Genomic DNA, 15,917 nt, shown 5'->3' with positions numbered 1-15,917 from the left:
AAAACAGTCTCTGCCCTCAAGGAGCTTACAGTCTAGCATAGGAACTTAAAACACCTCAGAACCTACTGAGAAGACTCTCTGGTTATCTAGTATATTATCTAGAATACTCCAAATTTCCTAAAAATGTGAATCTAAAATGTATCAGAAAACAGTTGGGCAATTGAAGATGCAGTGAAATTTAAAAGAAAATTCAAATATTCACCCTTTAATGTAAAAACCATGAAATCTAAATGAGGGAGAAACTTAAGAAAGCTGAAAATTCTACCTATTTTAAAGACTTTGGACCAAATTTAAACTTCAAAAATTATTTTATTATCTCTGGGTGACATTTTCATTTATAATGGCATTTATATACACATACATATAGGAGGTGTATGTGAGATATATTCCTTGGGGCTTTTGATAAAACCCGTATCTTTATCCCTAGTTCATTTACAACTAAAGAGAGCAGCATAATGGTAACTTTGAGATTTTCCTTTTGATAGTAATTTCCATTAACATTTGGGAGAAATTTTTAGGACATGATTTAGAATCATTTCTAGAATATAAATTTCAGTACAATCTTATTCTATAATGAGACAAAACTGTGTCTTTGTAACAATATGTGATAATTTAAGCCTATGTTTTATGGTTATTGAAAAGTTTAATGGCATCCAAAATACTCTTTTGTCTATCTGAATTTTTTTCCTGTACTCTTCTTCTTTTTTCTTAAAAGCATGATAGACCCCTCTGCAAATACAGAGCCTTTGTTGTTGCTTTGCTGTACTTTGGTACATTGCTGTTTATTCCTTAATCTAGCAGCATCCTTAGTTTGTAGTGTATCTTACTTAGTTGCAACTAAAAAAAATTGGTAGCCTAGGCTTTAACTGGGAGTTTCTATTATCTAGAAGGTTACTAGGAACCTTTCAGAAAAGTGGAAAGCAACCAAAAGAGCTGTCTCAAAGACTGTGCCCCCCAGAGTTTTTCCAGCTCTTACTGTAGACACTCTGAACAGGCACAGTTATCTCAAGTCCAAGCTCATAACAGCATATTAGAAGAAAGTGGGGAGCCTGTGAGAGGCAGGCATATTGATAGTGTGGGAGGAGACATAGCAAATTACTTAGCAGATATTTAAAAATTTTTTAAATCCAACAGCAGTCTGAGGCAAATGATTCTGTATACCTCAGGGCTGAGAGAATCACTTTATAACATATTTGTTATAGCCCTTTACATTTTACGAAGTGTTTTACATACATCAGAGCTGGATACTTATAATAATACACTATGAATATAACTTTAACTTTTCATTATGAAAATGTGAATTATACTGAGCATGATGTTTAAGAAGAAGGCAGGAAGGTATACTAACATACCTGAAATACTCACATCAAAAATAATTACAAGTTTTAAATTTTGGCACTTAAGAGATATACATTAGCTATCCAAAAATTAATATGTACGGTTCCTTCAAGACCAACACGGGGTATCACTGAGTGAATTTTCACAGCACTCAGTGACTGCTGGTCATTAAATGGGGATGATTGTCATCAGTATAAGTATCACACTGTTTGTCCTGCTAAATGCAAGTTTAACAAGATACTTGTGGATGCCAGTACCACATATTCTGACAAATAAGGGAAACACTAGGCTTTTAAAAGATTCTCAGAGTGTTTTCCCTATATTGCACTTTCTAGATAACACAATTTTAACAATGATATAATGTGATCTTGGTTCTAGACACAGGATTGGGGAACACATGAATTACCTTTTTCTTGTTCCTCTTCTTAAAATTTTTAGTATAGTCTCAGGAATATAGCAAGGAGAAATAACAAAATATACATGTGCTTTGGGCTTCTGAGGAAAAAAGACCACCCACACACATTTTTAAAAGACTAAAATAGATGTCTCTTCTGCTTTAGCCATTTCATTTTCACAACTGAAAATAAGGAACTACTATATATTTGATGTCCCTAACTCATTAAACATAGCATTGCCATAAATGCACTGTTCTGCAGAAAACTTTTTAAAACAGGAGCACAATTTGTACTATATTTACTAACAATTATACTATATTACCAATTATGAATTATGAATAAAACTGAATAAAATTCAGAGTAAAAAACATCAGATTAGATTTTACTAATCTAAATTTACACTCAAGTGAAATGGGGCTTTGAAATGTTAAGAAGTAATTTCCTCCAATACTATAGCATTCCTGATGCCCTTTAATTCCTTGATTAATATTCCTTGATAACTTTTTGATCATCCCCATACCTCAGGGAGGACAAAGGTTCTTTTGAGTTTGCTGGCTGTTAATTTTTAATTCTCATCTGTGTGGCTCTGTTTTTTTCACAAGGCCATTTATCCTTCATTTTTCTTTTCTATTTTACAGCTGCTTATTCTGCTTGAAGTTTTTTAGTTAGGAAAGGCCAGAATGTGTGCCCTGAGTTTATGATAGTCTCATGAAAATTGTTAATCTTATAAATTTTTTTTACATGATACAAATGGTAAGCTAGCTCTATATTTTTAAAAAAAAAAAAATATAAAATCAATTTATAATTTTAAAAAAAAAAAAAAAAAAAAAAAAAAACTTCCAGAAGATACTAAACAAATAACAGGCCAGCTTACCATACTTTACAAACTAAAGAGCACAATGGTAAAGCAGTAAGCACAGGCTTTGGAAAAAGAAACAAACCTGGGTTTGAATCCCAGTGCTGCCTCTCACTGCCTACTCCATGACTTAAGGCAAGTCATTTAATCTTTCTGACCCACTATTCCCTCCAAAGTAAACTGGGGCTCATTCCACCTACCCTGCAAGTTTTTGTGAGGGTTAGTAGTGAAGTCTGTACATTATTTGACACATGACAGGTACTCTGTAGTAGTTAAAGAATCATTGGCTGAATTTTGAGTTGGGCAACTTTGCTGGTCTAGCATGTGACATGGAACTCTTTCCAGAGTTGATACGATTTATGAAGTTTCTTTTGAATATCAATATGACCACTGTACTTGGTAGGTTATTTTTAAATAATAACATAGTTTGGGTGTTTTCACCTCCAAAACTAATTTTATTTTATTTTTATCTATTTTTTTTTTTTTGAGGCAGAGTCTTGCTCTGTTGACCAGGCTAGAGTGCAGTAGTGCAATCTCGGCTCACTGCAACCTCTGCCTCCCAGGTTCATGAGATTCTCCTGCCTCAGCCTCCTGAGTAGCTGAGATTACAGGCGCCTGCCACCATGCTTGGCGATGATTTTTGTATTTTTGGTAGACACGGGGTTTCACCATGTTGGCCAGGCTGTTCTCAAACTCCTGACCTCAAGTGATCCACCCACCCCAGCCTCCCAAAGTGCTGGGATTACAGGCATGAGCCACCATGCCCAGCCTATTTTTATTTTTTGAGATAAGGTCTGGCTCTATTGCCCAGGGTGGAGTGCAATAGTGCGATCTGGGCTCACTGCAGCCTCCGCCTTCCAGGCTCAAACCATCCTCCCACCTCAGCCTCCTGAGTAGCTGGGACTATAGGCATGTACCAACATGCCCATCTAATTTTTGTATTTTTGGTAGAGACGGGGTTTTGCCGTGTTGCCCAGACTGGTCTGGAACTCCTGGGCTCAAGCAATCCTCCCACCTTGGCCTCCCAAAGTCCTGGGATTACAGACGTGAGCCACTGTGCCCATCCCTATTTTCTTTAAAAAATATGTTTTTTACAAAACGTATGGCAAGTCTATGTATTTACTGTGCTTTGTGGTAATTTTCTCAATGACAAAAAATTTCCAGTTTTGTTAACATCCATGGTAAAATGATATAATTTCAAAAATTTGTTTTAGAGCCAAGATCCTTGTAACCTCTATAAATGTGTGTGAATAGTTAGTTGGCAGGTCCTACAAAGAAATGTCATTTTTATTCATGTATTTTGGGTTGTTTAAACATTTATGTAAGATTTAAAATACTTTTCTTCTTATGGCTAGAAGTCTCAGCTTCTACTCCCATGCCTGCCTTTTTAAAATCTATTGGCCAGTTTAAAGGTATTCACAATAATACAACTTATAGACAAAGTGTCCATAAGTCATTGTTTCTAACAGACAGCATAACACGGTAGAAATTGCCCTGAGCAAGGAATTAGAAGACTGGAATTCAAGTCCCAACTCTGCCACTAACTTTGCAGGATGACCTTAGGCAAGTCACGTCACTTCTCTCATTTGTCAGTTAATGCAAATGATTCCATTCTAAGTTATTTTCCACCTCTAAAATTACTTTCATTTACTATTATTATTTTTTAAATAATGAAAACACTTTCTGGGAATTGTCTTAAGCACCAAATGGGTAGAGAAGAATTTTTTTTTTTTTTTTTTTTTTTTTTGAGATGGAGTCTCGCTCTGTCGCCCAGGCTGGAGTGCGGTGGCGCAATCTTGGCTCACTGCAACCTCCACCTCCCAGGTTCAAGCGATTCTCTTGCCTCAGCCTCCTGGGTAGCTGGGATTATAGGTGTACACCGCCACGCCCGGCTAATTTTTGTATTTTCAGTAGAGATGGGGTTTCACCATGTTGGTCAGGCTGGTCTCGAACTCCTGACCTCGTGATCTACCCACCTCGGCCTCCCAAAGTGCTGGGATTACAGGCATGAGCCACCATGCCTGGCCGGGTAGAGAAGAATTTACTGCTGATTAAGGTTATGTTTTTCAACCTGCAATCCAGAGACCCTCAGAATAAAGATTACTTGAGGTTCCTATGAAAAATGCAAATTCCTGTCTTTCCCCTGGCTGAATCAGAATCTCATAAGGTGAGGCTCAGGTTTCTGCATTTTTCACAAGCTCTGTAATGGTTACAATACACCCTAATGTTTGAGAACCAGTGGCCTAGAAAGAATGCAACCTAAGAGGGCAAGGCTAGTGCATAGCTTAAATTGCTCCAGCCTTTGGTAATCCCTTCTAAACACAGTGCCACCCATGTGGAGGAGACTGCAAGAAAGCTGTTATTCAAAGAAGCACAGTCAGCCTTGTGCTTGAGTCCTGCTTTATACTTATGTGTTTCATAAGAAAACACAAGGCAAGTCTTCATATCAGCACTTAGTCTTGATATCCAAGTCACTGACTACTGTACTTATGATAACAGCTTGAAGAGGACTGCAACTCTCCCCTCACTAATGGTGACAGAGTTGGCTTGTGACACCTGGCTCAGGGAAGAAAAATGAGTAAACCCCTACCTCTACTCTTGATTCCTCTTCCACCCCAATACTGTTAACACATCATCCTGTGTGATTCAAATAATCTGGCAAATGAAATACAGAAAAATCTAAGTCATATTGTTCTTATCACTCTATGACCAGATATTGTACTGATCTAATTTTAAAAATCCTTTTCTGTGCAATAGAAATAAAACTAAAGCCTATTCCGTCTCCGTTCCTTTCTAATGCTGTTGATAGGAACAAAATATCAAGTAAGGATACATGCTAGAGATGTTAAATTCATACAAGTAAAGTAAATTACAAAGAGAGGTGGTAATATTTGCTTCTAGAATTTCACAATAAAATCCCTCTCACCATGAAAATCTTTTTATAATTTTAACAGGAAACTTAAAAGACATTTTGTTGCAAGATTATCAATAATTATAAGAATAATGCCATTATCTGTGCTCAATATGGATAAACATAACAGCAACTTTAAAAGACCAAGTATACTCATAAGTGAAGATGAAATTTCTTTTTCAACAACCAATATGCCAATATCCAGCTTCTAGGTTTTATTCAATTCTAATGTCATGGGTTTCTCCTACTCCAATCAAAACTCCTGCCAAATGTCCACAAAATTGACACCAAAATCAACAAACACAAAGAAAGAGAGGGACAGGGAGAGGGAAAAGAGAGAAATAGTGAGGAAGAAAGGAACTTGACAAGAGCTACCATGCAAAATGACCAGAAGAACTGGAGTTCAGTGGCACAGATCAGCAGGAGCAGAGGAATGCTGAAAAAGATGATGCTGCATAGAGTCTAACTTGGAGATGCCTGTATGATGCTGGATGACCAAGTACTAAGGTCACAAGTGTGTTCATGGACCCATAAGAACCAGGATCTTGACCCAAACTTGTAAGATCTTCTAAAAAGAAAATACTTCATCTAAATTGAAGTAATTCCTAAGTCAAACACCAGAAGAGTTCCTTATTTGATGTAAGTTGTGCCTAAAACTTTGGCTGATACAAAGAAACCCGTCCACTAAGGCACCCTGAGGCAATCTGACAATGTGTTGGAGAGAACTTTGTTGTCAGTACCACATCATTATGAGAGTACAGAGAACGGATCACCCGCAAGGGACTGGCTTCTTTGGGCAAGCAGTCAACAAGTTCACTGCACTGTTTGTCAAATCCCAACAAGCGAATCCCATAGCCATGTGGGGAGGAAATCATTCGCCCATCGGGGCTGAAGCAAAGTTCTTTGATGTAACCCCTGCCTACATTGGCTTCTTCAATGTAATGAGTCAGTCGTAGAGAACAGCGAGGTGAGACAGGTCGCACTGGAGCTCCTTCTTGGAATTCATAGACACAAGTACACTAGGGGGAGAGAAGGGAGACAAACCAAGGTTACAGAGCCCAAATAGTGCTACAGATATTCCTTGTTTTTAAAAAGCTCAACAGATTGCCAAAGCCACAGAATTGTTACAAGAAATCACTCAGAATAATCCTATCCCCCTCCCAACTAACAAAACTTGTAGGCCCCGTACTTTCTTATCTTCATAAGCTAAGGTTATTCTGTGTTATGATGCTTTAAAGCCTTTTGTTCCCTGAGGCTGCCTGTGACTTCTGTAGTAATACATTCTCTTTTCTAAGGGCAACAACAATGTTGATATTTTAAAAATTCCTGGAGTACATCCAAGCCCTAGAGTATCTTACCTCTTCCCCTATACAATTCAAAGGCTCTTCTCTTCTCTCCTTTCAGTTGTGGCCTCTAGGACCAGTGAGATCCTTGGAAGACTCTTGCTTTCCAGAGTGATGAGAATCATAAAGTCATTTAACACCTTTCCCCCTAGTCATCAGTATAGTCCCTTCCTTTCCCAGAGTTTCCCCTGGTTTTTAAAAAAAGAAAATTATGATACTCAATTGGCTTAGTAAAATCTCACATTTAGCCAGCTTAGCTGAAACATTTCAGACCTATGTTTATTATACAAGGGTTTCTTTTTTTTTTCTTTGTGGGGGGAGGTGAGATGAAGGAGGCAAGATTTAAGAAGGTGGGCAAAATCTGAGCTGATGCTGGCCTGTAAAGTATGTCCCACCTTGTTCAACCCCAGCAGGAGAGGAATAAGAAGAGTTTGGAAGGGATAATTATACCATATGAAGCAAGAGAGGACAGAAACAGGAGAGTCGAGAAGCAGCATCTCTAGCAGTATGCCCTTGAAGGCAGAGACTGCAGTTAGTGATCGGCCTAAGGTCTGCACACACGGCAATGGCAATTTGTCCAATGAGCCCTGTTGAAGGTGGAGTGCTGCTGCCTGTACCTCCTCATCATCACTGTTGCTTGAGCACCGAAGAAGAGTGGCCCAGCCTTTTGGGTGCAGCTGTAAGGATGTGATGCAGTTTCCGTGGTCACTCTCACCAAGAACTTCAGGGGTTACGACTTCAAGACTATTTCGTGGTGAAACTCCTGAGATACAAGAAAAGGAGGATGTGGAATTTGTATTATCAGAAAACTAAGGCAGTTCATCAAAGCTTTTATTTCTGGCAGCCACCTCCCATGCCATCATTCCTTAGTCTGCCCCTCATGCTACCATATGTGAAAGAGCATGGTACTCCCCAGTATATGGTGTGTGAGTTTTGGCAGGGTGAAAGTGTGGGGAAATGGTATAAATAGAACGAAAGAATCCAAGTTCCCACAGCAGTAATCATCGCCGACCTAAGGCTAAGGCATAGAAGCTGACTACGGGTTCTTAATCTCAGAAAGCTCTTTATTTAAGTAAGAACCAAAGTTGTGTGACATGAAAGGACTCTAGAAAGGTAAAAGGTAACAATTCTCATGTTATTGGACCTGGTGCTTTCTGGTCCAGAGAAGGAGATACCTGGAAGCCACGAGGATTGCCTTTAAGCAAATAAAAAGATCAGGACTTATGCCCCCGCAACAACAACACTATAAACAAAAAATAAAATTTTGGAAATGAGGAAGGACACCTCACATAAAGGCATGTCAAAACAAGGGATGGGAGACATTGCCAATCATACATCTTCCTGGTGATTCTACTATGCCTCCTCATTTCCTTCTGCCTAACACCCAATGAAAATGACTGCTGGAGTAAGGCACTGTTACTAATGGGAGTATGTTATATCCTTCAGGTGCATGAAAAACCACTTTCATAGACACTGTAAGGAAGCAACTTAGAAATTTAATAGGAAGGGAAATATTTCAACACTTCTCTGACTGCAGAAGGAGATACTTTGAAGGTAATGAGCTCCCTCTGTCAGATCCTTTGTGAATTGCTTGTCAAGCAGATGTGTTAACTTCTTTTTAAAGATTCCCTTTAGATTACTACATCATTAACAGAAACATGTGAAGCTCTAAATTACACTGCTATAACAAAACTCTACTGAAATAACTATTTCACATGTGATTGAACTTTAACAATTTTAGAGAAAAACGCTTAAGAATTAATTTGGAAAACCTATAACAAAACCAGACAAAAAATGCATTCTAAGTAGGTGGTTTGCTAACTGTGCCTCTTGGGGTTCCTCAGGAGCTGGCAAAAGTGGGGAACCACGTGTGAGCTGAGGTGGAGATGGGGTGAGGAAGACTGGAGGGTCAAGAGCCTCCCTAATTTTTTTTGAACCAGAGCTACTTTGATTTTATTTGTGCTACATCTCTTAAGAATCCACAGCAGATTTCATGTCAAAAATAGAGTTCTAATGCTGAAATGCATTTGAAAGCCTCTGCTCTATACAGCTATTATATCTGCCAAAGGATGGTGTTAACATACTCTGACAACTGAAGATGCAGGATTTCCAACATTTAGAGCAACTTCACCTATAAGCCCCACCTTCTCCCATGTTTTCCCTCTCTTTCCACCCTCTCATTTTCCTCTTCTTTCCAGCCTTCTCATATATCATCTCTTCCCTCATTCTCAACTCTCTGTGGCATAGAACTGCTGTATATTTGTGTTTGTGTGTTTACCACTGGTCAATAACAAGCAAGCATGTTAACTATTCTTTTCTTCTTAAATTAAGTTTCTTTTTCTTGTGGATGGTGTAGTCAATCAATAAAGATTTTTCTCAATGATTATTAGAAGCCTTGACTTGTTTCCCATAGCACAAGTAGAAGGAGAACAGGAAGAATCTGCAAAAGATGTTTGTGTTACAAATCAAAGGAAAAATGTTATACTTCTGGGCATAAATCTTTACATTTAAGATGAGGAGCCTTTAACCTTAAAGTGAAATATCACAGACTTCAGTATCCAGAGGCAAGTGGATAGGCCATAGGTTAGGGTAGAAAGAGCTCTTAAACCATTCTACTGACATAAGTAGCCATGCAAGATAACCAGCATCTTCCAGGCAAAGCCACCCAGTGAAAACACAAATTAGAAGTCTGAGATTTAGTCTCTGCCCAAAATATCAAGGTAGAGAAATCTCTATTTCCAAAAGTGACTCAAAATGAAAAAAAAAAAAAAAGCCGTATCTGGCTCCTAATAGTTCACAAAGAGAAGAACAAACAATAAATAATGTAAGAGCTTAGATGTGGATTAGTATGAAGAGGAATAGTATGTGGAATTTGTATAGGTAGAAACCATTTCAATTGGGGGGTGGAAGGTACAGGGCACAGCACCTAGTTCTGCCAGAATGGCTAGGAAAAAACTGGGAAATACAGAGTGGAGCCAGATGGTAGCTCACTTTATCCTACAAACCCTTTGAGGCTGTCAGGCATTGCATAGACAAATAAATGGCAGAGCAAAAAGTCTGAGGGTAGGCAGGTGACTTCCACAATTACCTGAAAATTCATGCCTTATATTTATACAGAACTTTCACATGCATAATCTCATTTAATTTTCACAACAATCTTGATTGAAATCTACATTTCTGGACTACTTCCTCTCCAAACTAGACCAAACTAAGTCCAGCTAATAAAACCAAAGCTCATATTCCATTAAGATTTAACTCAAGATATTCAACCCCAGAGACTCAGTTAGCTTTTTGAAGATGATGACTGAGGGATAAATCATCTCATCTCCATTGCTTTTATTTTTATGGATCAAAACTATAAAATTGATTTTAATCAATAATTAATCAGATTGGCAGAATCTGTTGTTACAAGATTATAAAATCCAACTTTTAACCTACCTTCTCTTTGAGAGGCTCGTGACATGTGTTTCTCAGAAGAATTAGAATCACTATGATGACAAGGTGAGCCAGAAACTCTAGGACCAGATGAACTTGATGAAGTGGTCAAATCTTAAAAATATAAAAAAATTCTGACAATAAACCTAGCATAACTCTGGTAGTGGCTCTTAACTTTTTAATTATTCTGCTCAAACCATAGTTTTAACATTTAAAAAAAATGGTCATATATAACTGGCCTATAAGACTGAGGAAGGCAAGACAGCTCTTTGAAGTGTTCTAAGATCTAGTCCCTTTCTGAATCTTTTATATCAAAGACTTGACTATGTGAAATAAAAATGAAAAACAAAATAATCATAGGAGCATCTTTGGATTCTCATCATTTCTGTACTAAAATGGAACCAAAAAATTCAATGAAAGTGAAAACTAAGCTCTTAAGCCTATTGTTTTTATATTAAAATAGGGTCCAAACATCAGGCCCATTACCAGAAACATGAAGAGATTCTTCTTTAAAGTATACCAAAAACTTCCATTATTATTATTGAAATTACGTGAATAGTCCTTTTTTTTTTTTTTGAGACAAGGATCTTGCTATGTTGCCCAGGCTGGACTCCTAATTCCTGGGTTCAAGTGATCCTCCCACCTCAGGCTCAGCATCCTGAGTAGCTGGGCCTACAGGCATGCACTACTGTGCCAAGTTTATGTGAATACTCTGAAATGTGACACAAAGTTTACATTGAAAAAAATAAAATGAGTATCAGGTAGTGGAGTCTGATATATTACTCCAAATAGCAATGTCTATTTCATCATCACATTTTGCTAGTGGTCCCATACCTATGTTAAGAATTCTTACTAGTCTAATATCCTGTGATGTTATTATCAGAATTACCGTTAGAAAACTGAAAACCTTGTTGGTTTTTGAGTTGAAATAGGCCAACTAGACATTCAAAATCACTATTTCTCACTAAGCTAGAGTTGCTTATCATGTTTAACTTAAAAGGCAAATTTGAATCTAAAAGGATTATACTCGTATATTTATGAAATCCCTTGTTTGCAAGTAAGTTGGTAAAACTTAAATTTCTAGTTTTAGCAATTACACCAGGCACTGCAGTACAATGATGTCTGTACTTTCCCAGAGGAATCTTCGGAAGTGGTCCTGTGCACATGGAGAAAGATTCCAACCTTTTTTTTCTTTTCTTTTCTTTTTTTTTTTTTTTTTTTTTGGACACAGGGTCTCTCTCTGTTGCCCAGGCTGGAGTGCAGTGGGGCGCAATCATGGCTCACTGTTGCCTCAACCTGCCAGGCTCAAGTGATCCTCCTGCCCCAGCTTCCCCAGTAGATGGGACTACAGATGCATGCTAGCATATCTGGCTAATTTTTGTATTTTTCATACAGACAGGGTTTCACCATGTTGTGCAGGCTGCTCACAAACTCCCAGGCTCAAGCGATCCGCCCACCTCAGTCTCCCAAAGTGCTAGGATTACAAGCGTGAGCCACTGTGCCTGGCTACATTTTTAAGTTATTTGTAGAGATTAGGTCTCCCTATGTTGCCCAGGCTACTCTGAACTCGTGGACTCAAGCGATCCTCCCACTTTGGCCTCCCAAAGTCATGGGATTACAGGTGTGAGCCCATGCACCTGGTCCCAACCATTCGAAGCTGCCTTTTAATAGCAATCTATTAGCATTCTATGTTCCAAATGCTTAAGTCTTTTTTCCCCTGGATTTTGTTTATAATGTAAATTATATTAATTTGTTTATAATGTAAACCACTCACCTCTTTCCCAAAGGTAGATGAAATATAGTCTTTTTTAAATCACATAATGTTGATAAAATACAATACTTAAGTTTTTCTGAACCCTAAATTCACTTAAGTCTAACAAAATCAGCAATGGGAGAAGAGACAGAGTTTTAGCAAGAGAGTGTTTAGAGAGTAATGAGGTAAGATGGCACCAGCTATCTGTCTGGACATCTATAAGTCTAGGACACAGATAGACTTAAAACTAAAACTCTGTATTGACCATAACTTAATAAAAGCTCTGCTTGATTCCAGAAGGACTTAAGACCTTGTGCCATCACTAATTTTTGAGATAGTGATGATTTAAAATTACTGATGATAAGATCCTGTGGCTAGCATAAAGCTAAAAGAAAATACTTTAGGGTTGGCAGTTATTTCTCCTAGTCCATTTGTGATTCAGAGGTATATATGACTATGTCAGGGATACATACAAATCATTATACTTGCTTGGATAAAAACCCATCACTGAGCTTTCTAAAGAATGCCTTTTGTCTTCCCCTTTCCTGCTATCATTCTCGGAAAGGAAACATATATTATCTCTATGTTTGAGATTCTTGAGAAAATCTTTTGACCAAAAAAGAAAAGCTTACCTGAACTTGAAGTAGTTCTTCTTGCTCTTAAAATGGGATAGCTGCCTACTTCTAAAGACTTAGTTAAGTCAAGATCATGCAAAATTAAGAGATATCCAGAGGACGTTGAAATCAACATTTTGGAACAATCTGGTGTTAACCTCATTCGCATGAGAAAACGTGTGTGAAAGAATTTCTTATGTGGACACCCATCTTCTGTATACCTACAGGAGAAACCAAGCCAACAAAATCTAGAGTTATCATAAATATAATGGTTCAGTAATAATCATATTTTTGCCCTTCAAAATAAAATTTAGGGAGGATGAGGCGAGCTTGGTCAGTGGGCTCAAAGTTACAATTAGGAGGAATAAGTTCTAGGGTATTATATTGCACAATAGGGTGATGATGGTTAGTAGTAAGATACAGTATATTATAAAATAGCTAGAAGAGTGACTGTTACATGTCCTTACGGCAAAGGAATGATAAGTGCATGCTAATACTGATTTGCTCATTATACAGCATATATGTTTCAAGACATCAAATTGTACCCTATAAATGCGTACAGTTACAATGTGTCAATTAAAAACTATTTGAGGCCAGGCATGGTGGCTCATGCCTATAACCCCAGCACTTTGGGAGGCCAAGGCAGGAGGATTGCTTGAGCCTAGGAGTTCAAGACCATCCTGGGCAAGATGGTGACCCCATCTCTACAAAAATTTAAAAAATGAAAATAAATTAGCTGAGTGTGGTGGTGTGCACTCATAGTTCCAACCACTCAGGAGGCCGAGGTGGGAGGATCCCTTGAGCCTAGGAGTTGGAGGCTGCAGTGAGCTATGATCACACCACTGCACTGCAGCCTGGGTGACAGATAGATGCTATCTCTATTCAAAAAAAAAAAAATGGAAACTTCAAAAATGAGATGTCTTTCCAATAAATTTTATGTTAATAATTATTATTTAAAGTAATACATGTTGTTTTAATCAATTGTAGACTAATAATATTGTAATGATCATTAAATCCAGAAGAAATGTAACACTAATAGCCCTGTGGTTACAGAAAACAATTTTAAAAATTAATGTCAGTTTACATGCATATTTTTGATACCGATAAGAATGATCAGTAGGCTGGGGGTGGTGACTCATGCCTGTAATCCCAACACTTTGGGAGGCTGAGGCGGGAGGACAGATGGAGCCCAGGAGTTCAAGACCAACCTGGGCAACATAGCAAGACCCTGTCTCTACAAAAAATAAAAAATTAGCTGGAGACTGAGGTGGGAAGATGGTTTGAGCCTGGAATGTGGAGGGTGCAGTGAGCTATGACTGCGCCACTGCACACCAGCCTGAGCATATAACAGGATATAATTCTATGAGAAAATATAGTGAAAATGAGTACCAGAAGAAAAAGTTGTAAAACTTCCGGTTGTTAAAAAAAATATAATTTACAGTCAATGTATATTTAGATTTACATACATGCTTAATAATGTTTTTGCTCATCATTCCTTCCTTCATCTCCAACATTCCTTTTTGATCCTTTCTTTCTGAAGTGTATTCCTCAGAATTTTTTTTTTTTTTTTTTTTTTTGGATGGAGTTTTGCTCTTGTTGCCCAGGCTGGAGTGCAATGGTACTGTCTCGGCTCACTGCAACCTCCGCCTCCTGGGTTCAAGTGGTTCTCCTGCCTCAGCCTCCCAAGTAGCTGGGATTACAGGCACGTGCCACCACACCCATGCCTGGGATTACAGGCATGAACCACTGCGCTTAAAGTTATGACTTTGTTGAGGTAAATTCTCTCATTTTTTAAATTGTTTCTGAATTTTTTTTTTTTTTTTTAGACAGAGTTTCACTCTTATCTGCCGCAGGCTGAAGTGGCGAAATGGCACAATCTTGCTCACTGGCGACCTCCGTTCCTCCCGAGGTTTAAGCAATTCTCGCGCCTCAGGCCTTTAAAAAAAGATAATTTTTTTTAAATGGTGTAGGCATGGATGTTTGAAATATGTACATATTGTGGAATGGCTAAATCAAGGGCTAATTATATATATAGTATTATTAAAAACTAGAAAATTCTTAAATTTCAATAAAGTCTAGTCAAAAAGTAAGTTATAGGTAAATTGTGTAATAGTTACACATATATATAACATCAATATAAAACCTCACATACCTAGCATTTATGATGATAACACTTAAAATCTACTTTTAACAAATTTCAGTTATATATAATAACAGTAAATTGTCATTAACAGTGGTCATCATGTTGTACAATATAAATCTCCCGAGTAGCTGGGATTACAGGCACCTGCCACCACATCCAGATAATTTTTCATATTTTTAGTAGAGACAGGGTTTCACCATGTTGGCCAGGCTGGTCTCAAACTACTGACCTCTGGTGATCCACCGCCTTGGCCTCCCAAAGTGCTAGGATTACAGGCGTGAGCACCATGCCCGGCCTGTTCCGAAAATCTTCATTTCACTCTTTTTTAAGAGACTGGGTCTTCCTCTGTTGCCCAGGCTGGGGTGCAATGGCACAATCGTAGCTCACTGTAACCTCAAATTCCCAGGCTCAAGGGATCTTCCCACTTCAGCCTTCCAAGTAGCTGGAACAGATGTGCACCACCATTCCTGGCTCATTTTTAAATTTTCTGAAGAGATGGGGTCTTGCTATGTTGCCCAGGCTAGTCTTGAACTCCTGGTCTCAAGTGATCCTCCCACTTGAGAGCCACTATGCCCAGCTCAACTCATCTTATTGAATAAAGGTTTAGCTGAGCATATAATTTTAGGTCGTTGTTGCTTTCTGAATATTTAGGATAATTTTCCACAGAGTTCTATCTTTCATTGTTACTATTTGTGAGTCTGCTATTAGTCTGACTGTTACTTTGAGTAATTTATCTTTTTTCCTCTCCTCTGGTTAATCTTCTCTCTGTCTTTAGACATATTTGCATATGTCTAAATTACATATGAAATTTACATACACTGCAATTTCACTGGTATATGTAAATTTGGATTTTTTTTATTTATCTTTATTGGGATTCGTTTGACTTTCCAAGTCTTAAGATTCATATTATTCATATATGCTGAAAGTTTCTCAGGCATTATTCCAATATTGTCTATCATTGATTTTCTCTATTCTTTTGGAGCTCCAAATATATGTATGAAACATTCATGTTTGACTCTCCTTTTCTTATAACTTGCTCCTTTATATTTTCTATCTTTTCATTTCCATATGTTATATTCTGGGTAACTTTTCAATATCTATTTTCACATATATATATATATATATATAT

The 15,917-nt window shown here is 37.8% G+C and overlaps 1 protein-coding gene and 1 long non-coding RNA gene across 4 annotated transcripts in view; one reads left to right on the top strand and one right to left on the bottom strand.

Moving 5' to 3' along the window:
• LOC108516208 (uncharacterized) overlaps positions 1–15,917 on the top strand; it is a 56,729-nt gene that overhangs the window by 34,560 nt on the left and 6,252 nt on the right. The gene's annotated exons all lie outside the window — the stretch shown is intronic.
• DCAF10 (DDB1 and CUL4 associated factor 10) overlaps positions 5,420–15,917 on the bottom strand; it is a 60,948-nt gene continuing 50,450 nt past the window's right edge. Inside the window, 4 exon segments of the mRNA XM_017853538.1 lie at positions 5,420–6,519; positions 7,461–7,606; positions 10,282–10,392; positions 12,664–12,866. Coding sequence (XP_017709027.1) covers positions 6,151–6,519; positions 7,461–7,606; positions 10,282–10,392; positions 12,664–12,866 — 829 coding nt within the window. The 3' untranslated portion in view covers positions 5,420–6,150.

This window comes from Rhinopithecus bieti, unplaced genomic scaffold (genome assembly GCF_001698545.2).
Source record: "Rhinopithecus bieti isolate Rb0 unplaced genomic scaffold, ASM169854v2 scaffold_36417, whole genome shotgun sequence".
In the NCBI taxonomy this organism is placed as follows: domain Eukaryota; kingdom Metazoa; phylum Chordata; class Mammalia; order Primates; family Cercopithecidae; genus Rhinopithecus; species Rhinopithecus bieti.
The sequence above is the reverse complement of the archived record's forward strand: the minus strand, read 5'-3'. Positions and strand labels throughout refer to the sequence as shown.